Genomic DNA, 27,567 nt, shown 5'->3' on the forward strand with positions numbered 1-27,567 from the left:
TTAGTGTTAATGTTAACTCGTGTTACATCATATACATGTAGTTATTAACTGTGATTTCCTCAATTATTGATTTTAAACTGACACAGACTTTGTGAAAATGCAAATTGACACAGTGTACTCTGTATGAATGTAATCTGACACAGTTAGTGTATTATGTGTAAATACAAGTCATTTGTTCAGTGAATTTAATGGAACATAGAAGCAGCACATGTAACAAGTTTTAACAATATAGCCAGTAATTCTCTTTGTAATGTGATTTCCTGTAAGTTCACCCAGGTTATTAGGTTATTAACAGTTTCTTTGTTCACACAGACAGATCAATGAATGCTGACAATTTGCCTTACCAACACATTCTGTTAATTATACACTAAATGATAAATATTATTGATAAAGTACTTACTATTGTCATGGCAGTATTTAAGTTGAAAGTTACTCAATTCTACAAATACATCCTGCATAATTCATGATATTGTATTTTTGAATGTTTTAATTGCAAAATACGAACAATTTTTGACATATTTCTTTTTTTCTTTCCAATCTGTATCTGTACTCACAAGAATTACAGACTCTAATGTTTAAGGTACGAGTAGATATAGGTCAATAAACTTTCAACATTTATAATAAATGAAGTCAAAATGATTTTGATTAATTTGCAAATATTGAATTCATTCTGACATAGGTTAACTAAACTTATCACATGATCCGTTCTACCTGTCTAAGGTAACTAAATCTTACTATGCAATAATAAACTCGTCAATTCATGATTCAGGTATACGTGTCTACTAAATAAAAAATCAATTTGTTAATCCACTTTAAGCTGTGTCATGTATACAGATTGGACAAACTTATTGAATTAGTTTTGACATTACTTATCACATGCATTATTACAAAAATAATTGTACAGACCACGCAATTGATTTATTTTGACTTTAATAGTGAGAGATTTTCATTCTGTTGCAGACATTATAATGTGTCCTCATCGTAAAAAATCAAATCGAATTTGTAGTCAAATGATAGTATACATTTTAGTTCTTTCCCCTGTTTTTTGTATAAATTTACATACCATTATCAGGTACTTTGCATATTAATGATGCGTTAAGGAGACATTGGATATATAGTGTTACTGTGCAGCTGTGGTACTATTGTAGTGTTTTTGTTGGAGTTTTTGAACACTGTCTTGGAGTTCTAGTCAAGCTGTAGAATATATGCTTTGTAGTATATGTTGATTCTAAAACCAGTTGCAGTACAGTTTTGTCTGAATATGAAGTGTACAGCAAACAGTAGATTTGAATAAATTACTATCTCATTAACACATTGCACATCGCATTATTGCTATAGTAACTGTCTGTCTACTATAGTATAGTATTAATAAAACCAAATATTTTACTAAAATTCTCTCTAATCAAGACATTCAAATAACTAATAATCTTACAGAATATAATTCAAAAAGTCTACTAAAAAATTAAATAGCTTGTAAGTGAAAATGTACAAATTTTGTGCACCAAAATCATGCTGAAAAAGTACAATTTTGTATCTACTGCATTGAATTTAGAGATAACACATCAAGGAGAAGACAAGAATGTTTGCTGGACGATATTTATGTAGCTTTACTTGTCTTCATATCATGGACTCGGAGACTATCTACTAATGTAGGAAACAGTCTTTTCAGAGCAGTGCTACATTTTAACATCTCAACATCTCAGAGAAACTGGCTAAATGTAATTGAAAAATAGTGATGAATGCCCTTGGTATAACTACATAAAAGATGGTTGCTTTTAGAGATCGTTAACGGGAAATCACTGCTTTATGAGGTTAGCAATACCAACCATTAAAGAAATACTTCATACAGGAAATAGAAGGTATTAAGTACTAGGAAACTACATGTCATTACTCTCCATTCTAGCTATGTTGCCATAGTAACCACGTTGTTGTTTTCCCTAATGTGATATGCAGCTGTTATCACCTCATGTTGCCATACTAACGGAAACAAATTGCTGGCAGTGTTGTCGTGTGGCTTCAACCTCATATATCTGTCTTTATATATTGCCTGTGAAAACCTCCATGGGGAAGTAAAATGACAAAATAGGTGCATGGGAAAAGATAAGTTCTTTAATGGCAGGAAATAACAGATGGCACAACTAGATAATTTAAATCCCATCTGAATGACCATTTTGATTTGTGAAAACTGTACTCTGATGTTTATCTCAAAATCACATGGTTCAGCGTAAATTATTGCTAGCACCAAAATAATCTTTCCTCTGCCATTAAAACATTTTGACAAATGTGAAAATACAGCAATGGCCAAGCTTTCAGCTTTAAAAAGTTTAATACTAAGATAGATACAAACATGAACTATTATTGTTTGATGTGTTAGATTACACAAGTTGGTTTTGTGGATAAAATCACCCTGTAATCAAATCATGTAAACCCTAGAAGTTTCAAAAATGTGCTCTGCCAGATCGTAGAAGTTTATTCAAAATGCTACCGTACTCTGTCTATGATTAAACCACTGCATCCATTCAATAGCCTATGAACATGTCACAACAGTAGATTTAGTTTATGTCGATCTTAGTTAACTGAAAGCGTGGTTTCCGCTGTTGTATTTGTTAAATCAACATTAATCATTCATTTGGAGCGACAGGAGATTAGTAAACCAACCGTAGAAAAGAACAGAGTGAATGAAAGGCTGGAAAAACCACCAGGTGGCACTAGGTTTCCTGCCATATAATAATTATTAGTAATATTACTGTATGTTTGATGAAAAGTAGGAGTGAATTATGGAGTCCAAGGGTGCCACCAAGGAAATTCTTTATAGATTTGTGACTTTATAGTTAGTATTCAAACTGTGTACTTTATGTCAGAGCTTGATAAATTTTCAGCATTAACACCATTACACAAGTGACTTTGATGATCTGAACAGCTGTACTGACTGTTGTAGCTTTCGTGAAGGCAACATTGAATTATTGAGGTTGAAAATCAGCAATGTATCATTTGTGACTTCTCATCAAATTTTATCACATTTAACAGGTGGATATATTTTTAATGATAGTCTGCAAATCCAGAGTAAGCTGAATATCCCACAATCCTCTCTGATTTGTACATTTGTATGCACAGACAGTAGTTCCTTGAATTCAGGCAAATATCACCAGTGTACAGGGTTTTGTGGGAATATCTCAGATATTTTTGAGACCTAGTTCTAGAATTGAGGTCCATACTGTAGGTACATGTGTATATGTGTGGTTATGTTTTATTTTATGCAAAAATCTGAATCTTTCACGAATGAATTATTGAAAGAAATATGTCAGAGACTTTTCAATACATGTATGTTATAACATTTGAAGAGGAATGCCACACCAGGAAATGAAGGCATTTACATCAACCTTTGGTTCTGATGGAGAATAATTTCTTTGGTTTTATATCACCTACATTATATGTACATGTGATTTCAGGAAAAACATCAAAGTTGAAGTTGTGTCCCATTAGGGGATCAGGGACATATGCCATCAGTAAAGACCCTTTGCTGGTTCCAAACTGCATCATGCATCTCCTGATACAATGTCATGTTTTCTGTATGGCCCTATATGTATGTGCAAAGGGTTTCACAGAAACATGTACGCTACTCAGGAGAATGGTTGTCATTTGACTATACCCAGGATTTATGAGGTAAAACTATATCTGTCCATGCTGGCATTTAGTCTGTGATCCACAAAAGCACTCACAATTAAAGAGGTCTTTCCATCGTTTCATGTTTAAAATGTTAATAAAAATTTACGCCTGAAAGTAATGACATAAGTCGTCATTTCAGGCGTCCATCTTGGAACCAGAAAATCATCCATGTAATAAATCCTTGAATTTACAGCCTTGAGGGCTGTAATTAATTTTAGAAGAAATTAATATACAATGAATTCCTGCAAGATATCTCATCACCATTTGCTAATTGTAATTAGTTGTACCTGGAGGGTTACTCTGCTGTAGACCAAACAGGAAATATTTACTTCAGAGAAAATTTGTGGATTCGCATCTAAGAAATATTTAGACTCTGTGAATAGAAACCTTATTACTATGGAAATAAGTATTTTTTATAAAAGAAAAGAAGTTGGAAAGACATAGAAGAAGAAAAAAGATTATCAACAATGTCTTTACAGCCAGGAAAGTCATCTAGGAAGACATTTGCATTTTCTGTAAAACAAAAACAAGTTAAATTTTGTAATAACGTTATCTGTAACACAGAATATGTTACATTTTTTTCTTGTAATGGTTTTGGGAAGAGTAATCATCTGCATTGTACTCAGTGCATGAAGTGTGATAATCTAATTGTAATTTACATATAATTATGTAAATTTAAACACGGGTTAACAGCTTTTAGCTTAGGGGTGTGGATAATCAATTTGAACAGGAAGTAAAACAAGCTGAGGAATATGGGACAGGGGTGAACAAATCATTTTGTGAACTGGTGGTCCCCGGACCAGTGCCTTAAAAAATCCAGTGGTCCTGCTGAAAAAATTAGTGGTCCATGGTCCCGCTAATGTAAAACATTAAATCTTACCTATGAATCTGTATATTCAGACGACTTTTTAACATAGTTATTAACAGTAAGGTACTGGTCCGACAGACCAGACAAGGTAAAATTTGTGTGGTCCACCCCAAAAAAATCGCTAGTCCCGGACCCAGGACCAGTGGATTTGTTCACTCCTGTGGGAGCTATCGGAGTCAGGAGTAACACATGAATGCCATAACAGGCTAAATTTATGCTCTTTATTAAGTACAAGTATTACATTGAAATCTTGAATTATCAAGTGTTTTTGATAATGTATGTTTTGATTCCATTGTTAAGATAGTGTTTTTTTGTCATGGCTGGTGGATTCTATATTCTATTGCTGTGACAGTATTGCTCTTAGTGTTTTCCCTCAGACACACGATTTGAAGTTATATTGAAAAAGTCCCTAAATAAATAAAAAGATGTGAATAAGTAGCAAGACAGGGTGTGCAATCAGAGTGTAAGGTATATTACTTTAATACCATATAAATGTCGACACAGGAAATTAAAGTCAGCTTTCACATGGTTTGAGTCCAGTCAATCCCAGAGCTAGGAAATTAAAGTTTTATGTTGTGTTGAGTATGCCAACAAATTCTCTCCCCCCCAAAAAAAAATAAAAAATAAAAAATAAAAAAAAAATAAAAAAAAAATAAAATAATAAATAAATAAAAACAAGTGGAATGTTACAAGTAATGGCCTTTCACACATTTTGTAGTCAACTTTACATCGCGATCTGTGATTTTGCTTTACTGTCTCACTAACTGTTTGTATTGCTAGCAATTATGAAATGTCTACAAACAGACATGCTGATTACTGCCAGCCATTGGGGGCATGGCATGGCTAAATTAATTGTTTGCTGTTGCTAGCCAATTAGTGAGACAGTGAAGTAACAACACAGATTGTGACGTAAACAGGGTAAATGTTTTTAGAAGGTGTAATAGATCTACATGTGTATGAGATGTACTCTTCAATGAGGTGAATTCTTCATAGAGTATTAAACTCAGAAGCTGTGAAATTGAGTTGATTTATGGGGATAGAAATCCAGGGGGGGGGGGGGGGAGATATCAGTGGCCAACTCTGGTATGTGTGGCTAGTGCTGGAAACCCCAGGCCCCATTTTAGACCCACTTTGACCAAAAATCAATACCCCATTTTAGACCATTACAGGTTTTATAAAACATGAAAGTTAAGACCTAAATACGTTTTCCTTAGGAGGCAAGATTTTGGGACAAATAATAGCAGTTATGTTTTGGTAAAAAACAATGGGTTGAATGGACCACATTTTAGACCAAGCAAAATAAAAAATAATGCAAAGTGGACCCCATTTTAGACTATTTAGCTCGAAAAAAACACAGACCACATTGAATGGACCACATTTTAGACCAAGCAAAAAAAAAATAATGCAAAGTGGACCCCATTTTAGACTCTTCAGCTCGGAAAAAACACAGACCACATTTTAGACCAAAGGGCTAGAAAACGCAACTCAGAGGACAGCATATATACGTATACTCAAATTAGTGCAGTGGCCCCCACAGGATAGAAGTAACCAAGTCGAATTACTGTTTTACCTGTAGATAATCCCTGAAGGCTTACCCCATTAATCATCCAAGGCAGCCAGCCATTCCATTCACTTTGTTGATCACAAATTACAAGTATACAAATTCCTTGTCTGTGGATGAACATTATTTGTAACCACTTTAATTTTGCAATAAAGTCAATGATCACAAAAAGAAACACACAATAATTGAAACTAGAACCAATGAAAGGGAAAGTATTAAATAAATTTGAAAATTGATTATTACACAGAAAGTACGTGACTTTACCCTTTATATTTATTCCTTATGCATTAATGTACAAGTTACAAGTGTGTTTAGTATTTACTATGCAGACAAATTAAATTTTCATTTTCCCCATTGCAGAAATCATGTACCTTTACTGCCATACGATATATTTAATAGCATTGCCTTTAAACAATGCAACTTTGTTCCCTAGAAGATTTAAGCTACCTTCTTTCTTTTAAGTGACTGATCGACACAACCCCTCTTTTTCCCTTCCCCAACATCTTTGATATACCCCAAACCATGGAGGGAGGCGAGCTTCAAATATTATTTTTCTTCTGCAAATACCTGTGTACATTGAGTGTAATACATATTACCTAACACCCTAAAGAAGCCCCAAGTAATTGATTAATCAGACGGATACATTGTAATCATTACGTTTCATTCGTTTGTCTGGAGACTACAGAATATATGAATAAGTATAGAATCAATAATTACAAAGTGAAGATGTAAAGATACAGAAACCATTTTATGATGTATCTTTTCATCTTGAATGATTAAACCAGCGACGAGTGGCTACATTTTGTTGATTTGATTTCTCGTGATTACCTTGATAAGATGTCTTTCCACCTGTTGGAATCTAAAGGAAAACTGCTACATTTATGCAAGGTATTTATGCCAGAGTTTGGTGATTACTGCATTTAGTAAGTAGTAGATGAAGATAAGGTCTTTCATTGAGTTTATGAATACAAACCATGCCACAAGTGACAAACATCAGAAATTAGCTTACTTGTGTACTAAATTTAACATTCAGTTAGTCGTCTTATATGTGTATCCAGATGAAGTCTGATTTCTTTTTTGGCAAAAATGTCGCAATCACTATGTAAGCTTTTACCCCTGACCTATCTTATGTACTACTACATGTCAAATTTGACTTTGTTTGATGGCATAGTTAACGTGGGCGAGAAAATTTTCGTAAAATTTCAACTCAGGAACAAAGTTCTGTAACAGTGTTCCACGTTCCTATACTGGCAAGATTTTCACAGCATGGGACCCAAGGTACATATGTGTGAATGAGAGACAACTGCTATACATGTACAAAGGAACAGTGACAGTTCTACTCAAAAGTGAAACTCAGCAGATATGTTCATTCGAAATGCCTTGGAAATTATAAATATAGAACTTTTGCGTAATGTTTTCCTCGCAATGGCCATCATTTATGTCATACATGTAACAAGCCAATCATGTCTCACTGCAAATACCCCCATTGATTACATAGAACCTTTCTGTTACTGCTTCCCATTGGCTACATGTATATTAGTTACACGATACTGAGCCAATCATTTCTCACTTTATTGCAATTCACTAGATTACATAGAACATTTGTGTTACTGCCTCCCATTGGCTATCACATCATAGTAAACATCTCTGCCACTGCCTCCCATTGGCTATACCATCATATAAATCATTGTCCTCTTCATGACAGTACTACCTCATATAAATGTACATTCGGTCAGCAGAAAAATATACTACATGTATGGCTTGTGAGACTGTGGTTGCCGATGTTACCATGCACCAAGTAGATCACGGGAAATTGATTAATCTGTGTTGCAATTTGTCATGTACATACACTAGTAGCTTTACTCTGAAACACTGAGATGTCTTCAGTATTTTGTGTTACTGGTTAAGGAACAGTGTGCCCTCTAACGATAGCCACATTTTGTTGTTGTGAGTCAAAATGAGAAAAACTGGGATTTCTTTGAGTCACCACATAGTAAGAGATAGGGGAACACCAAGTTTTGGTGCGTCACCAGAAATTATGTGCATCAGTGGTGCGTCAAATTGGCTTAGAGGGCACACTTAATGAGGAAGTATACTAAGATTCTCGTTATCAAAATAAAAATTAGCAAATATCCATAAATAAACATTTTTTCCTTAGTACGTAATATAACATGATAAATAATCAATACACACAGACAGGTTGTCAAATATTTGGTGCTGTCAGCATGTATTGCTGGTAATTGAAAGGAAGAGTTTGTAGACTTCATATTTTTATATAAATTATTGATCAGGTATTCATCAGTATTGTATTAAAAGCTGAACCCATTGTGTTTGTATTGAATGAATATAGCTGTAGTGTGTAGCGTACGTTTGCTGTATTGAATGCGTGTAGCTTTACTACATGTATGTATTATACATTTGCTGTCAAGAACATTTTCTGATGAAAAAATAAATCTCAAGGTTTTGATGTTTGAATGTATTCAGTTAATGAAGAGAAGGGCTGGAAGGCATCTTAAAGCAATATCTTTCATTTTCCATTTCATTTCATACCATAATTAATTCATAGGCAGATTTTTGATACCTGCAGTACAGTTTAAGAATTGCTTTCCAACTGGATTTGCATTAGTCAAACCAGCTGCGTGCAAACACAGGGTGAGAACTAACACCTCACTAGTCTTGTTTAACAACTGGAAAGATTGATGACTACGCTAGACTAGTGTTAATGCCCACTGACATAATCATGCAAGACAGAAAAATGAAAACAAAGAAAATATACATGTAGCAGTAGAAAAGCCTGGAAACATTGCGCAGATAGAATGCTGAATCTCAACCAGGACTTGAAATTAACAGTAGTCCCGTGTCCACAGACTACCAATTCTTGTCATGGGCTACATTGTACCATAATTTGTAGCTGATAGCCCACTCAGGCTACCACTGATTATGCGATGATTTTAAAGGATGGCAAATTTAAAGAAATAAGAAGTATTTTAATAACGAATACAGTTCCTATAGAGAAACTCTTTTGAATATGGGACTATTAGTCCAAGCATGACTACCAATTTCTGAAACTGGTAGCCCACTGGGACTACCTAACAAACAAGTTAATTTCAACAGAACAAATAGATAACACAAAATCATCGAAACTAATATCTACAAATACCTGAAACAATATACTAGTAATTTATGTTAATGGCTAAATGGCAATATTTATAGGGCTTTTTAAAATGTTCTTTCATAACCTTACTTTACTGATTTGGTATTAATCTTATAGGTACTGATTTGGTATTAATCTTATAGGCACTGACTCAGCATATATAAGATGATTGCATTTTAGACTCAAGATGATTAAAGGGGCATGTTTCAATCCCTGGTCATTATATTAGTGTTACATTATCAGTAGAACCATGATTACATGGGCTCATTCTTTTGTTCTAGGTCAACTTTTTCTAAAACTCTGCCAAATAATTTTTTTTGCATTTTTCACACCTGGATTTTAATCCTAATCTGAAGAAGGCCTTTCCAGGGATAGTTGCTGTACTATTTCAATTTTGTATGGTTGCTTATTGTTGTTGTTCTACTTGCATTTCAGAATTCAAATGAAGTGATTTCAGATTTCATCATTTAAATATGAACAATACCTCACACAAGATTCATTCATTAAAATTGGAAAATGGCATTGATTGAAAACTAAGTTTGATGTTTTATATTAGATTAGAGATACCGTAATTGATTGTGCGTGTATCTGTCCTTTTCAGGGTTGTAATTTACCAGTATTAGCTCATTTGAATATGTGTATACATGTACATGTCATTTTTCAGGGACATACACGTACTTTACCAGTGTTAGGGTAGGTCATCATAATGTGTGTTAGAACTCTATGTCATTCAGGGTTCAAATGTACCAATGTTAGCTAGACACTAAATCATTGAATTTGTGTATTTGTCACATTTCAGGGCAATACATGTACTTTTTAATACCAGTAATAGGTAGTTTGATTTTGAAATTACACAAATCTCTATATTTGTGTAATTTCAGCACCATACTTTACCAGTCTAGATCATTTGAATCTCTAAGTTTGTGCCATTTTTGGGCTGTACTTTACCTTTGTTTGCTAGATCATTTGAATGTGTGTATTTTTTGCCATTTCACTTTTCAGGAATGTGGATGCACTTTATCAGTATTATTAACTAGAATATTTGAATTTCTGTGTTTGTTTAATTTCAGGGCCGTACTTTACCAGTGTTAGCCAGATCATTTGGAGGGACAATGAAGATGGGAGATCAGTTTGGTACACCATCCTATCCCTCACCCTTAGACAGGATCAGGACAGGAAGGAGGTAAGGAATGACCTTTAACCTCCATATCCCACAATGCACCATCAGCACAACAGTTACAAACAGGTGTTTGAGAGAGTCCCAATGAGTAAGGGGTCAGTACAGACATACATGTATAAATGAAATGGATTCATGTACATTCCATGTATTTGTATCGTAGCATTCTTCTATGAGTGAGAAGCAGACTGTTGACCCCAGCTCGCAATCCGAACATCTCAGAATTGTATTTCTAATAAAGGAAGTGATTAAAGTTTTATAATCTCCATTCCAAAGTTTTTGGAAGAACAATGAAATGAATATCTTACTTACAAGTGTGTGTTGTCAAAGTCTGAATGATGTGATGTGATTTATTTGTTGATAATCCTTTCACTGCATGGATCACCATATAGGATTATAAGATGATGAGTTGAAACAAGCAATCAAACTAGTGGACTGTAAGATATGTCATGTTGTTTAGTCCTATCAGGCTTCTTAACCACAACTACCCATTATCCTGCACAGTCCGATCAGATTTGGTTGCAGCCAATCAAATACTGGTATGCTATAAAAGGTGTCAAAATGACCATGATGCCAGCCTTACAATGCTGATTTATGAGACCAGCCTCCTAATGTTACATCAAGAATAAACTTTAAATTTCCTCCCAAAGTCTGGTATTTATACTGTACAGCAATTATTATATCAACAGTTGTTCTTATCATCAGAATCAGAAACTATTCTGTCTTTCATTTTAATCTACATAGTGACCTCTGTACTTCTAATCACAAGTTCAAGGCATAGCTGAATCTTTTAATCTTGCAGACATAATAAAAAGGAGTGATAGCAGATAGCATGGCATGAATGTTATGTCTTACAGACTAGTAGTACAGACATGAGTGCTGACTGATAGTGTAGCATGAATGTCATATCTTACAGACTAGTAGTACAGATGTGAGTGGTAGCTGATAGCATGGCATGAATGTCGTATCTTACAGACTAGTAGTACAGATGTGAGTGGTAGCTGATAGTGTGGCATGAATGTCGTATCTTACAGACTCTCATCAAGCTAGGAGTTTAAAAACAAACACACAAAGCTTAATAAGTACACGTTCCTTCTGCAGTCATTGCAAGCATTCCATAAATACCCAGTGTCTTGCAGGTATGACAAACCATAATGTTCTGCCAAGGTGTTCATGTCATTATCTGCAGTCTGTATGACTGTTGGGTCAAGGTCACTGACTATGATTCACTCAAGATAGATAGAGAGAAAGGATAGGTCATGTTGTCTACACTATTCAAAACAGATGTGATCAATAAATCTTCTTCATGATGTCATACTTATATATACACAATGTACATGTTCTTTTACATCATGACAGCTAAGGAGTTGATAAATACAACTGAGAACCTTCGTTTCTCTATGATGACTTGGAATAGCTGACTGGCAATTTCATGATTCACTTTTCCTCCCCAGAGACTGTCGTGTATAGAGTTTCATACTCATACTTTTTATCACATATACATGTAACTTACTCATCGTGGATCTATAAGAACAAAGGGGACAGTAAGATGATCAAGTAAACTGTTATTTCATTTTACAGAGAGAGAGCAGCTCAGCTTGGACTGAGTTCTACAGCCAACACGTCTTTTGAACTCAATCAGTCGTTTCCAAAAATTGATAAATCTAAGTTTAAGAAAGATGAAGATACAGCTACAACCACAGTACAACCAAGTGAACCACTGGGTTGTACTTTAGATAAATTTACAGGTAAGGAACATGGTTTATGTAAATAACAGATGAATAATGCTGTTTTTTTAGTTTTTATCCCAACCACCACCAATCTAAACTGTTTAGGTGTGTGGTGGTTTTGTTTGAACGTAAAGGCCATGTTTTGAATCCCAGGTTTTTGCATTAGTGTTATTTTATTTATGGATCCATAAGGATAACATGGAATTATTCTTTTGTTCAACTTTTTCTGTAGATCTGGCAGACAACTGTTTGCATACCTAAATATTAATCGTAGTCCAAAGTGGGCTTTAAAGTTTAGGCTATTTATCTACATTGTGGTGTTTTGGTAAACTTATTCTTTCTGCTCTTGCACAATAGTATAAATCATATATATTGTACATGGCTATTCAAGTGTCTACACCCGAATTGTCAATTTTCTGTTGAGAATTTGCAAATATACCTTCCCATTCATACATATTTCCATATATTTCCTTACATTGCAGGGGATGAGTTACATAGTTTTAGTTTTTCACCGGGTCATTCTAAGGGTACTTTTGCACCATCACCGGACCTAAACCTAAACTTTTCCATGAATTCATCATGGTGTTTTTATAACTATGTTGGTGGTGGTGAATCTGGAGTAGCATTCCCTACCACAGTAAGGAATCCTAATAAGGCTATTGTCACAGTGGAAGCAAAGTCATCTAAGGTGAGTCCACAGTGTAACTTTTCTTTGAACAGCGCCCTCTAGTGTCGAAATAGAGCTATGATGTAAGCAACTACGGTAAAACTTCACAAGTTACTTCATGACCATGAGTACTAGAATCTAACCAATACACACAACATAGTTTTGATAAGCAGAGAGATTTCAGTTTTCACAACATTGATAAATATATTTGCATACAATCAGTATACCCATTACGATGTATATCTAGTTACATAGTTATATCGTGATACAATATATTTTGATAAAATTATGTGAAGTCTCACAAGAAATCGTGGATGCAGAAACTGACATCAACTTTAAAAGACAATATAAAACTGTTCTTCCAATCTGTAATGGCTGTACATCTGATGGGAAGAAACCAATAACACAGAGCACATATGGAACATAACAGCCTGAACTAGACACTCGCATATAAAAAAAAAAAATAAAAAAAATTTAAATTAAAAAAAAAAAATCTATCTACCCCACCTATTCTAAAATTGAATGTAATCTGAACCGCACAATTTTTTTTTTACGCCTTAATAGTAATATAGTAATAAGTTGAAATTGTGATTTGTTGAGTGCTGATTTGTGGGTACATGCCCAAAAAATCAATTTGATTCATTACATAGTCATTTGCCAGAGGTTGAAAAGAAAACAAAATTGACATATCAAGTGAGTTAAATACATCGGCATTGAAAAGTAAATAAAATATAATTTTACAAACTTTTACAAGTTTTCTGATACTCCATTCTGAATTTTCATGATGGCTGGATATGGGGGAGGGGGGGGGGAGGGGGTAATTGAAACAGTCTTAGGCAAATTATTAATCAAAGAGCAATAAATACTTTAAAGTTACAAGATGTATTCACTACTAGAAAATTTTGAAATTTTACTGTCTTCTGCTAGTTCTCAAAGACTAAGTGTCACTACGAGTGTTCATGTGCAATAAAGCATTTTAGTCACTGATAATTTTTGTGTTTATGTTTTTCCAGTGAAATGGGCGAAAATAAATCTGTAGTGAAAATTTTCAGATTCACAGTAGATAGGATTGATATGATAAATGTGAAACACGTGCTATAGATATTTGACACTGTTGACCTCCCAGATCCATCCCCAACTCAGTTTATCTGCTCCCCTGTCGTAATCTCCATGTACTAGTTGTTACTATTTCACCAGCTACATGTGTTAAGCTGATCCCCGAGGCCTTCAGAAGTGTCATAATTTTTCAACCAATATACCACTTTTGGCCAATTTCTTTCATTTTAAAAGGCTTGTTGTAAATATTTTGTAATCCACAAACAGATGGAAACATTGTTATAATAAATATAGAAAGATAATAAATAACAAATGAGTCATAGCTGAAATGTACTTCAAGATAATCTAGTAATCTTTTAGGATTAAGAGAAGAGAATAGACAATCCGACTCCCCAAGGTATTGTACAGGGGTTGGAATTCTCAGTACCTGCAATAGTATTTTACCACATGCTAGAGGGTCAAAATAAAATAAAATGGTCGACTTATTCTCATGCATGCTATACTAATGTATGTGAAGAGTGTGGCGTGGAAGTTGTGGTCTTGACTCAGAATTACAAGTTTGTTGTTTTTCCGACATGCCTAGGGAGTAATATTGTATTTCAGCTAGGTACCAAGAAGTCAAGTCACATTGCAATCCATGTGTATTGGCTGTGTCTACTAGAGTATTGTATACACTGTACAGAGTTTGCAATCCAAGTCACGTTTCGATCTACACCGTGCCCACTTGTCTCTGTCGTTCTCACGTTTACCAAATGTTGATCTCCTTAGAGCAAAGATGAAGGTAGATTGTATGACTGCACAAAGTTTGACGAAAGACGACTTTCATTTACTACAGATCTTGGTCGCCAATGACATGGCATGTGAGTTGTTCAGCTATAAAGCGGAACAACTGGTTGGTTTGAAATTATCGTCGCTGCTATCAGTTGCGAATCAGAAGAAACAAGAAGCCATGATGGAGACTCACCTTGAACCAACAGGAGAAGTAGTTGTGTTAACTGGCAAAGTAGTAAGTATAGTCATTGTATATACATGTTTTCTGTTATTGGACCCTGTTTAATTTCCATCATGTTGTACAGTATTTAAGCATATACACATGTATTTGTTTAGACTGAAGGTTCTTAGTAATGTCTAACAGTACCTACGTAATCATTCACTTTTAACCATGTTAACACTGAACTAGTCTGGTGTCAGTCAGATGTTAACACTGGACTAGTCTGGTGTCAGTCTGATTTTAACACTGGACTAGTCTGTCGTCTGTCTGATGTTAACACTGGACTAGTCTGGTGTCAGCCTGATGTACTTTAACACTGGACTAGTCTGTCGTCTGTCTGATGTTAGCACTGGACTAGTCTGGTGTCAGCCTGATGTACTTTAGCACTGGACTAGTCTGATGTCAGTCTGATGTTAATACTGGACTAGTCTGGTGTCAGTCTGATGTTAACACTGGACTAGTCTGGTGTTAGTCTGATGTTAACACTGGACCAGTCTGATGTCAGTCTGATGTTAACACAGGGTCAGCATGGTGTTAGGGACTGGTGCCAATATTATACGCTTGACATTGCCAATACAGCCAATACATCATAGTGAATTATAAGTGCATACTTGTGCTAACATTGAGTTAGCCAATGGTAGCCCAGGAAGTCATTCCTTGGTATATTATAAAGTGAGCCTCCTTTGAAAGACATCTTTGTATCTTTGTTTTTAGATGGATGCGAAAGATTCTACTGGTCTTGTAATACCAGTATCTCTATGGATGAAGCAACTTACCCATGACGACAACCCGAAATGTTTATGTGTAATAGAACCTGTAGAAAGGACCACAGCTACTGTCAAATTTGATTGCAATGTAAGTTTACCATTCACAACTACATTTATAAGCCCCCATTTTTTTTTTTTTTCATTTTTTTTTTAGATTTATTATATTTCATTACAAAAAATAAGCCTGATGGGCTGGGTGATTTATTAGTTTTCTGTTCTTTTTATTGTCAATTTGTAAATTGTAAATGTGTATTCACATTTCACTACAAATTACCATAAACAACTCTTACTACCCCGGTACTGCTTGTAATTCTTGTAGTTCTTTTACGTTTGTTTCTGAAATAATAAAAAAAAAAAAAAAAAAAAAAAAAAAAACCCCATGTCTGTCTGAACATCTGTCCGTCCGTGGACCACCATATCTCTTACACCCACAATTTAATTTCAACCAAACCTGGCACAAATTGTCTGACACTATAGGGTATACATACAGATATCCCTTTGCTTCCCGACTGTGACTATTATGGCCAAACAGTGGTATTTTTGTCATACAAATTAAGATTTTGGACCATCACTTTTCGTTTTGAGATGTCAGGTAGATGGAGAAGTCTATTTGCAAGATGCAGTACAAAATACTCCTGGGAGAGGACATTAATTGACATAAAAATAGTCTAGAAAATGAATTGAAAACTAATGGAAATCCCTTGAAATTTTAGTAGATATTTTCAACTAACGTTAAAACGATCACATATTAAAATAGAGTGACATATTAATTATTGTAGTTTACATTCATACGTGTACGACATGTTGAATCCCTATACTAAGGTGTACCATTAATTACTAAGCATTAAGATATATGAAGCCATAAAACACAAAAATCTATTTGTGGCACCAGGCAATTCCAGCATAGGGTCTATGATTCCAGGTAGCAAAAGACAATAAAAACAAAAGACAAAACATAATATTACATATGTAATTTTCAACAATTGAAATGTATATTTTTGATGAATAATTTTGTAGAATTTTACATGACAGTAAACGTGTAATTATGGCTACTTTTGTGAAATTTCATTTTCAAAGTTTTACAATGAATAAGTTGGAAGATTTCTTAAAAACATTCTTCCTAGCCCTGGTCATCAATAGACATTGACCTAATGGAAGGTACATTGTATAATTACAATTTATATCTGAATCAATTTTAGATGGCTGTGATTTCCATGTTTTTGGTATCACTTTTTACTTACAGGGAACCATCAAGTCAGCTGACAGCCAATTAGCATATCTCCATGGTTTCACAACATCTAAAGAACTGGAGGGAATGAACATCAAACAATTGATACCATCATTTATTTTACCAACTGTTGGTCAAGATCTCTGTAAGGTAATTCACAAGAAATTTTGATTTACTCTCCAAAATGCTTTACTTTTGCCAGCTGTTGGTTAAGAACTCAATAATGTTAATCACAGATGATGGAGACAGGGGGACAGCAAACTGTGGCATTTTCTTTGAAGCGATTTTGGAATACATCACTTTTTAAAATAGGCATTGTCTATGATTAATCCTATTTTCACAAGCCAGACTTTTGGCTGATGTTCAACTTCCTATGTAGCCAAAATCGAAATGCTGTCTCGTGTTTTCTTACACTCAATCTCTCTACAAATGTAATGAATTCCTTTGATTTTACCAGTAATGATGGTGAAAATTAATGAAATCTATAACATAACCCAACCAAGTAAACTCAACACATTGTATATACAACAGCTAAATTACACATTATCACCAGGCTGCCAGACCAGATGTGTAGTTGTAGAACACAGAAAATGAATGTAAAGTATCGCCACTTTAACCATGTTATTGACTCTTATGTTTGTAATACAATTAGAAGCCCAAAACTTCATTAAAATAAGAACTTCTGAAAAACTGAAAAAAATTATTGATATTTCTCTGCTAAAATGTATGTCATCGATAAAAAATAGATGGCAGAGTGACGGCAAATGCCAGTGGGCATGGTCGGGATAGATGGTATTTTGTGACGTGGAATTATGGACCATTAATCTCATATTGTCATCAATTTTTTATAAGCGAGTAAATTTGATATTTATGATTTCTTGTGTGTAATACCAGCTCATATTTGAACTAAAGGGAGAAAAGTACTGTATAAGTCCTGTTTTTTAGAAATTGATATTATTGATTGATTTGAATTAATAATCATGAAGCATTTCAACATTTCCAATCCACTTTATTTTTATACATTTACATTTTTTACTAAAATTCTCGTTCGGATTGACACATGCCTTCAGGAACACCTCAGTATGAGTCACACAGAACTCATGAAGTAACAAATTACAATGTCTATTATGTCTGTCAGTCCATTTATTTCAATGGATGTGTCTTTAGTGTGATAATGTCATATTGTACATCACACTGTACATACAGGAGTTCTCCATCACAAGTATAGGTTAGAGTTTGATTAGAGAAATAAGAATGTAGATTAGAGTTTAATAAGAGAGATCTTTGTTTGGATGGAGCAAAGTGTAGCCAAAGTTATCCATGAAGTTTCTCTTCTTTGACTTTAACCAACATAGAAGTCAACCATTGGTTGGTTTGATTATTGACAGTGTCAAAATTGCCATCCAGTGTCAATACAATACTTTGATTAGCAACAGTGTTGCAAACATGCATTATTAGTGCATCACTGTGTTATTCAGAGGGTACCATTTAAGAAATTGTTCAAATGAAGATTCCTATTGGTTGATACATCAGGGTCACCTAGGGTTGATTTCTTAGTATTGTTTGTATGTTTCTTTCTCTGTCAGGAGGTCAAAAAACAAAGAGCAACAGGCAGAACAAAAGATGGTGGTACATTTCCTCTGAGTGTTGTTATCAAAACACCAACTGAAATCTTGACACAGAAGAATCTGAAAACACATGGTAATGAGAGAGGAAGGGGTACTCCTCTAACTACTGTTAAAGAACATCCATCAACTGAAGCAGGTAAATGATTGATAAGTTGAATTGGTAAATACATTTGATTATGGTTACTTTATGAAGTTTATCTATACAGAGTTAGATAACTTGTCTACCCATGGTAGAACACCAGACCCTGATTGATATATTTCTGTACCTTATCTCTACAGAGGTAGATAACTTGTCTATCATAGCCCAAGGTAGAACACCAGACCTTGATAAATATATTTCTGTACCTTATCTCTACAGAGTTAGATAACTTGTCTATCATAGCCCATGGTAGAACACCAAACCTTGATTGATATATTTCTATACCTTATCTCTACAGAGTTAGATAACTTGTCTATCATAGCCCAAGGTAGAACACCAGACCTTGATTGTTATATTTTTGTACCTTATCTCTACAGAGGTAGATAACTTGTCTATCATAGCCCAAGGTAGAACACCAGACCCTGATCTAGGATCTACTGGTAGTAGCACCAAGACATCAGGAAGTGATGACATACATGTACACAAACAACCAGGTCAGTATTACTACAATTTCATTATTATGTTGCATGAATGTATACTTTGTGTATTAACATTGTTTGTGTTTCCAGATTCATGTTTACTTCATGGCATGAATATATTGATAAAATTGTCTGTATAAATGATTACAACAGTAGACAAATAATTCTATAAGCATCATTTTGAAGAATTATGTTGTCATGTTGTAAGTTTATATCTGTATTTTGTCTATGACAGGTGATGTTACCTATACTGGCGTTGTCTGGGTCTTCGCTAATATCTCTGGTATGATAACATTCCTACCTGATGGTACCATGCATAGTATCAATCATAACTTTGCTCTTATGCTATTTGGATATGCCCAGCAAGATTTGATTGGACAGGTGAGACACTTAGTTGACTGTTTATTCTCTCTCATATATATCTTTTAGATAATTTCATAGATATGTTGAAACTGAGTACAATAAAGACTGCCTGGTGGCACAGTGGCTAACTTGGTATCTTTGAATCCATTCCCAACTTACACATGCATCTAGAAATTATTTGCATATTACACCATGTTCTATGTTGTACTGCCCATTACAATGTTAATACCCAAGTTCTGTATCTTACAGCCCATTACAATGTTAATACCTGAGTTCTATATTGTACAGTCCATTACATTCTTAATACCTGAGTTCTATATTTAACAGCCCATTACAATGTTAATACCTGAGTTCTATATTGTACAGTCCATTACATTCTTAATACCTGAGTTCTATATTTAACAGCCCATTACAATGTTAATACCTGAGTTCTATATTGTACAGTCCATTACATTCTTAATACCTGAGTTCTATATCTTACAGCCCATTACATCATTAATACCTGCTTTCTATTTTTTACAGCCCATTAAATTGTTAATACCTGAGATCTATATTTTACAGCCGATTACAATGTTAATACTTGAGTTCTATATTTTACAGCCCATTAAATTGTTAATACCTGAGTTCTATATTTCACAGCCCATTAAATTGTTAATACCTGAGTTCTATATTTCACAGCCCATTAAATCGTTAATACCTGAGTTCTATATTTAACAGCCCATTACATCATTAATACCTGCATTCTATATTTTACAGCCCATTAAATTGTTAATACCTGAGTTCTATATTTCACAGCCCATTACATCATTAATACCTGAGTTCTATATTTTACAGCCCATTACATTGTTAATACCCGAGTTCTATATTTTACAGCCCATTACATCATTAATACCTGAGTTCTATATTTTACAGCCCATTACATCATTAATACCTGAGTTCTATATTTTACAGCCCATTACAATGTTAATGCCTGAGTTCTATGAAGACCTTGATATGATAGATGACAGTTCAATGCCATTGCCGCCATTTGATGATGATGACTTCACCAGACCTATCTTCTCTCCAGAACAGAGAGATATGAGTCTAAAGATAGACAACGATATCACACCCACCAGACCAAAAGACAATGCTTCACCATCACCTGACTTTGATGGGTTAGTTTTCACTGAAATTATCCCTTTTAGTGATACCTAATAACGGCAATAAAAATGTGAACTTTTACACAGTACTTTCCAACATCATTGCGTAATGTGTTTTACAACCACTGAGTAGACAAATAACAACACAGCAACCCTTTTAAGTCTTAACTTACCAAACTCCATAGACAGCATATGATGTCTGGAGCCAGTGAGGCATATAAGATTAAAATTCTCTGTCATACCAGGTCCCCAAATTATACTCACTGAGGCACAATCATGGCTCAAAGAAGCACACAGCCATAGTGAGACGCAAGGCAGCCACCTACAGATTCCAGGCCAGCCAATCTAACCATTTTGATCCTAAAATACACATAGTGCATATCAAATGTGTTAACTGATTCTAAATTCAATTTTGATTGGTCAGTCTCTGCTACAGAATTTACTTTTTGAAAGAAAGATACATTTTTAACCAGTTGATAATATAACCACTTGTTGATGTTATTTTTTTCAGTTTTTCTACCGGAGAACTGATTTTAGAAGCCAACAAAATAGGACCATTGACAGGGGAAAGTGGTATTGGATCCTCCAGACCAGACAGTGCTTGTACTGCAGATCTATTGAGAACACCTTCACCATTAAAGACAAGTTTTTCAAGTGATGACAGTGGAAGGATAGTGGCAACACCCCCTGATGGGATAAGTATATCACCCAGTTGTGCTCAGGGCGTTCCACCGCTAGATTTAACTGATCTTGAAGAGAAACCAGCTGATTTAAGACTAAGTGAACTTCAAGGTGTGAACTTTTCAGGACCCCAGGGACAACATAATGTTAGCCTAGAAGTAAATGTGAGCATTGCTCATGATGAAAGGACTGCCCAAGCAGATGTTACATCATCAAGTCTACATGCAAATGAGTCAAGTTTTAGCCAATCAGAACACAATTTACAGTATGGTACATCTGGCGAGGGTGCAAATGTTTCATTTAAAAGCACAGACACAGAGGAACTGTTAAGCGCTCCCCCTCATGTATTTACAAATCTGCCCCAAGAAACAGAGGTTGGCAGGCTACCATTGCCTTTGGATAACCTTTCCACATGTAGTGAGGAGTCAAGATCAACTGCAGAACCCATTACTGTGAGGGAATCGTACTCATATCAAAAGCAGAGAGAACAAAGAGAAAGGACTACAGGAAAGGAGGATGCTGTTGATGGTGATGGTGACAATAGAAGGACGGATGTCAGTGTGCCAAAATATGCATGGGGTGAAGAAGGTAGTATGGCTGGAGGAGATGCCATGAACAGACACATGAATGTGGACAGACAGAAAGTTAGTGACTATGGTACTAGTGGGGTTGGATCATCAACAACATCACCTAGTGGTCATCATGATGTTAGATCCTCTCCGAGTAAAGGTAGTCGTAGCCCAGAACGGCCTAGACCAGCCTCTAAAGGTAGTCGAAGTCCAGATCACGGCAGACCAACTTCAAGAGGTAGTCGAAGCCCAGATCATGGCAGACCAGCTTCTAAAAGTAGTCGAAGTCCAGATCATGGCAGACCAGTGAGTAGCAACCAGATAACATCTACACCAGCTCACAATAAAGTACTGACAATTAACAGACAGGTATCGTTATCATCAACCAATAACATACCAGAGGGTAGTTTCAATGGACAAGCAAAGCATAGAGATGGTACTAGATTAGGTAAGTCAGTGTGTTTTATGTTGTCCTTTCTGAGGTTAAGTACAAATGTGAACTGTGCAAACCCACACAAAAGTATGACCAACAACTAGTAGCCACAGTAACATACAATTCATGTATACAACTTCAAATTGTAGTTGCAAACTTTGATATGATTCTAGGAAGAAATGTTTTCTAAATTTATTCAAATGTTTGTATTCAGGTATCTTAAAGCAACCTCCAGGAACATGACCATGCCAATGTGACTTTTGAAATAGACATTAATATTATGCACTGTAGCTGACCTTTGAACTTGCATATATTACCATTAATCATGAACTCAACTGTTGCTAATTTCCAGGTGTTATATTCCAAATAAAACAAGTTGATCTTGATGATGGCAATGTACTCTATTGTTGCTGGATAACAAGGGACCCAGCTGATATGGGTGAAGGTAGCAAATCAACAGCCAGCTTTACGTTAGCATCTAGTATCAACAGTACAATTGACCAATCAGCTATCAGCCTTGGCGAGGTAAGTACAATTGACCAATCAGCTATAAGCCTTGGTGACGTATATACAATCTGTTCTCCAGAATACTTTGTCTAACTCTATCCAAAGTACATTCTGACCTAACAATTTAGCCTAAAGCAAGATTGGACATCCTAGAAGAGTCTTCATAGTTTGGTATCATTCTATTCATACAATTATAATAGATATTACATGATATTATCAGTGGATTGAGATTGAAAATAAGTTTGATTTATAGTTTATAGATGAATTTTTCGTTCAACTTTCTTCAGTCCACATTTTATTGTCTCTCCCCCTGCCCCCCCCCCCATCCCACCTGCCCCCCCCCCTTCAATTGAATGTGATTAAACTTAAATAGCACAAGAAATGTTGGTTGAAACAGGACATGTTTAAGGAGACTTGTTGTAGCTGTCCTGAGTTAGATGTGATTGAGCTAAACCTGACATCAAACTGTTGCGAGACTTTTACACATAAATCAGTGTAGTTGCTCGACTGAAAATTTGTTATAACCTTTTCTAGACTCATTCATTATTTATTTATTCCTTGTATATCCAGGCCATCACACAGACTGCTAAATCTAACCGTGTATAATGTTATGACCTTGCCATTGAATTTGCAACCATATTTTACACTGTCATTAAATAGTGTTGGGGGCTATGTAGAAGACTTGTTTATTTATTTTTTTATTCCTTGTATTTCCAGGCCATCACACAGACTGCTAAATCTAACTCAGCTGAACCTGAAGAATTATCACCAGGAAGAGGTATCTATGATGAGAGATATGATACATTGCAATCTATTGGTAAAGGTGCATTCGGATTTGTTAAATTAGCAATCAAGAAGTGTGATAGAGTGACGGTAGGTAGCAGTTGTAAGGACATAATGTAGAATAGTGTCCACTCAGTGCATATTATACATTGTGTTATGGAGTCTATAATGATTAAAAATCTGATGTAGGAATATGTCTATTCTTTCATTTATATATATATATATATCCATATTGTTGTTTGGTTTTGAAGTCGTTCTGAGTTGAGTGTCCCATCTGACCATATTATTTTTATTTAAACTATTTCAAATAGAGGAGGAGGACGCAGACAGACAGACAGACAGACAGGCATACAAACAAACAAACAGGAATACTGCTAGATTTTTTTTATTTATCAATGTTTCCTTCATAAAAGTGTCATATGTTTTGATTTTGTCATTCTGTCTCATCCTACCATATTATTGATACTATTCAAATAAAGAGAGGGGGCAGACAAACAGACATACTCATAGACAGAAGAGTAGAGACAGACAGTAAGACATATTTGGACAGAAAGAAAAGGAGATGCGCACACACACACACACACACACACACACACACACACACACACACACACACACACAGGTAGAGGTGATAGACAGAGAAGGGTGAGTTAGGATTTGTGCAAATAGTAAGTACACAAGTTCATCTGGCCCTACTAGGCAGTAGTACATTTCAATCATCATCATCGTGTCTATAAAATTCATCTTTATTTCTGCTACATTGTAGGTTGTTGTCAAGTTCATTCGTAAAGCCAAAGTTCTTAATGACTGCTGGTTGGAAGACCCCCAACTAGGCAGAGTACCATTGGAGATAGCATTACTTGCCAAACTAAACCATCCTAACATAGTGAAGGTAAGATTTAACAAACTAATATACATGAACCAAACTTGTAAACTTATATCCATTTTGAAAATTAATACAATAATTTATAAACGATTTGAGAACATTTCATGCACATGAAAATTAAAGCCGTACTGTCAGTATACACTAAATGTTTGAAACCACTCAATATTTGATGAGTGACTTAAGGGGTCTTGTCAATTTGAGTCAAAGATGAGTAGTGATGAGGCCCCTTATGTTACTATTCTCCGGCTAAGAAAAGAATAATAAAAAATTGTGGAAAATAATGCTGATTTTGAATATTTTGAACATAGCTGATGATTTAGACACACACATTGCTGTGACGTAGAATGACCAGGAAATAGATGTCATGTTTTCTGTTTGAACTTGTAGAACTTGGCTTTCTCGTAGAATTATGTGTACATAATGCATACCCATCTATTTTGTTTATGCAACAGGACGTCACTTTCATTGGTTTACTTTCAAATGTAATCAACAATTTGAAACCCTGGTTTGTAAATGTTTGTTGTTATGATAATTAGGGATTATTTCATTTGTAGATGCTGGAAGCCTATGAAAATGAAGATTTCTTTCAAGTAATTATGGAGAAGCATGGAACTGGGATGGATTTGTTTGAATTCATTGATAGGAAACCTAACATGGATGAAAAGTTGGCCAGCTATATGTTTAGACAGGTATGTCAAGTTAGGTATATGTTTAGACAGGTATGTCAAGTTAGCTATATGTTTAGACAGGTATGTCAAGTAAGCTATATGTTTAGACAGGTATGTCAAGTTAGCTATATGTTTAGACAGGTATGTCAAGTTAGCTATATGTTTAGACAGGTATGTCAAGTTAGCTATGTGTTTAGGCAGGTATGCAAGTTAGCTATATGTTTAGACAGGTATGTCAAGTTAGCTATGCGTTTCACATTACAATAGGAATGCTATTACATGGTTCTGTTTCCAAAAATAAATATTCATGTTCCAAACATTGAATGTACAAAGCTGGGAGTTGTTATTATCTTTTCTCATGGTAGTAACATAAAATATACACCTCACAGTGTGAAATATTTACAGTAATCGTAATGTTATCCTATTGTTTACAGGTGGTAGAAGCGATATCCTACCTCCATAGTCTGGATATCCTCCATAGAGATATCAAGGATGAGAATATCATATTAGATGAACAGTTCAATGTCAAGTTGATAGATTTCGGTTCTGCTACATATCTGGAACCTTGTAAGATGTTTTCAACTTTCTGTGGTACCCTAGAATACTGCTCACCAGAGGTGTTACTAGGCAACAAGTAAGTGTTACTAGGCAACAATTGCTACTAGTAGGCAACAAGTGTGTTTTATTAGGCTGTTGTCGTTACTAGGCGCAAATGTTTCTTGACAACAGATGCTACTGGGCAACAAGTATACATGTATGTGTTACTAGACATCAATTGTTACTAGGCAGTATGTTAATGTTACTAAGGAACAAATATGTGTTACTAGGCAAAAAGTATGCTACATGGCAATAAGTATGTTACTAAGCAACAAGTATGTGTTACTTGGCAAAAAGTTGAATTAAAGTTATAAGTGAAGATTTAGTTAGTTGTTGTTTTAGGATAGTGTTGATAGACATGAAATACTACTTTGTAACTCGGCAACAATTTTTTATTACTGGAAAGTAAGACTTATAGCCTGTTCAGACTACGAATTTTGTGTAGGGCCAGGCCATGGCCAGGTCCTGGTCTGGGACAAAAAAACAGGTGTGAACGGTTTAGCCAGGGCCTGGCCCGGACAAGATTTGGTCCCAGACGAGAAGGTGGTTCAGGCCCTGGGCCGGGCCTGGTCTTGTCCCAGAGCAAAAAACGTCCGTGTGAATGCAGACCTTGTCCCAGGTGACGCCCTCTCATGTTGACCTACAGTATATGTTGACCTTTTTACTATTGTCTAAGCGTCCCATGAATGTGTAATGTTATTATCAGTTGGAAAGTAAACAATTATCGAAGTCAGCCATATTTAACAATAGTAGCGTTGATGTGACTGAGGGCGCTGTTTTTGTCCTAGACTCGATGACTACAAATATGCAATCTGAACGCAGACCAAAAGTTAACACCTGATTAATTTGTTTACTGGGACCAGGCCGTGGCAAGGTTTTTAGTCCCCGCGGACGAAGTCCGGAACGGGGACTTATGGATTGGGTTCCGTCTGTCCGTCCGTCCGTCCGTCCGTCCGTCCGTCCGTCCGTCCGTCCGCAGCCGTTTCTTGGAGATGCCTGTACCGATTTTTTTCAAACTTGGTACAGGGGCAACATGCTATGGCATACATATGCACGTCAATTTGTTTTATGATACGATCCAATATGGCCACCTAGCAGCCATTTTGTTTGCGAATTTTCCCTGTCTAAAGCCATAACTCAGACATGCTCACACAGATCTCATTCAAAGTTGGTATTAGGACAGTGTTCTATGACATACATGTGCATATCCATTTTCATTGTGATACGATCCAATATGGCTGCATGGCAGCCATTTTGTTTGCAAATTTTCCATGTCCAAAGCCATAACTCAGACATGCTTGAACAGATCTCATTCAAAGTTGGTATTAGGACAGTGTTCTATGATATACATGTGCATATCCATTTTCATTGTGATACGATCCAATATGGCTGCCTGGCAGCCATTTTGTTTGCAAATTTTCCATGTCCAAAGCCATAACTCAGACATGCTTGAACAGATCTCATTCGAAGTTGGTATTAGGACAGTGTTCTATGACATACATGTGCATATCCATTTTCGTCATGATACGATCCAATATGGCTGCCTGGCAGCCATTTTGTTTGTGAATTTTCCATGTCCAAAGCCATAACTCAGACATGCTTGAACAGATCTCATTCAGAGTTGGTATTAGGACAGTGTTCTATGACATACATTTGCATATCCATTTTCATATTGATATGATCCCCCATACCCGACCAATCCTTTATTGTTGTAGGCATGTTCCATGTCCGACAAGCAGACACAACATATCTAAGTCTGTTTGATTTAGGTTCACAAGTGTTGTTGCATGATCAGAGTAGTGCTAATTCCTTAAAACCCAATCATAGCGG

General features: G+C 35.4%; 1 protein-coding gene across 1 annotated transcript in view; it reads left to right on the top strand.

Annotated features, from left to right (window-relative positions):
- Positions 1 to 27,567, top strand: part of LOC144445014 (PAS domain-containing serine/threonine-protein kinase-like) — a 50,095-nt gene that overhangs the window by 19,741 nt on the left and 2,787 nt on the right. Inside the window, exons 3-18 of the mRNA XM_078134565.1 lie at positions 10,320 to 10,432; positions 12,008 to 12,174; positions 12,639 to 12,844; positions 14,715 to 14,885; positions 15,585 to 15,725; positions 16,881 to 17,015; positions 18,452 to 18,629; positions 19,010 to 19,126; positions 19,347 to 19,492; positions 20,426 to 20,628; positions 21,125 to 22,311; positions 22,649 to 22,821; positions 23,521 to 23,676; positions 24,353 to 24,478; positions 25,027 to 25,161; positions 25,575 to 25,774. Of these exons, the coding sequence (XP_077990691.1) occupies positions 10,320 to 10,432; positions 12,008 to 12,174; positions 12,639 to 12,844; positions 14,715 to 14,885; positions 15,585 to 15,725; positions 16,881 to 17,015; positions 18,452 to 18,629; positions 19,010 to 19,126; positions 19,347 to 19,492; positions 20,426 to 20,628; positions 21,125 to 22,311; positions 22,649 to 22,821; positions 23,521 to 23,676; positions 24,353 to 24,478; positions 25,027 to 25,161; positions 25,575 to 25,774 (3,554 nt within the window). The remainder of the gene's footprint in view (positions 1 to 10,319; positions 10,433 to 12,007; positions 12,175 to 12,638; positions 12,845 to 14,714; positions 14,886 to 15,584; positions 15,726 to 16,880; positions 17,016 to 18,451; positions 18,630 to 19,009; positions 19,127 to 19,346; positions 19,493 to 20,425; positions 20,629 to 21,124; positions 22,312 to 22,648; positions 22,822 to 23,520; positions 23,677 to 24,352; positions 24,479 to 25,026; positions 25,162 to 25,574; positions 25,775 to 27,567) is intronic.

This window comes from Glandiceps talaboti, chromosome 13, assembly GCF_964340395.1.
Source record: "Glandiceps talaboti chromosome 13, keGlaTala1.1, whole genome shotgun sequence".
NCBI classification, from domain to species: domain Eukaryota; kingdom Metazoa; phylum Hemichordata; class Enteropneusta; family Spengelidae; genus Glandiceps; species Glandiceps talaboti.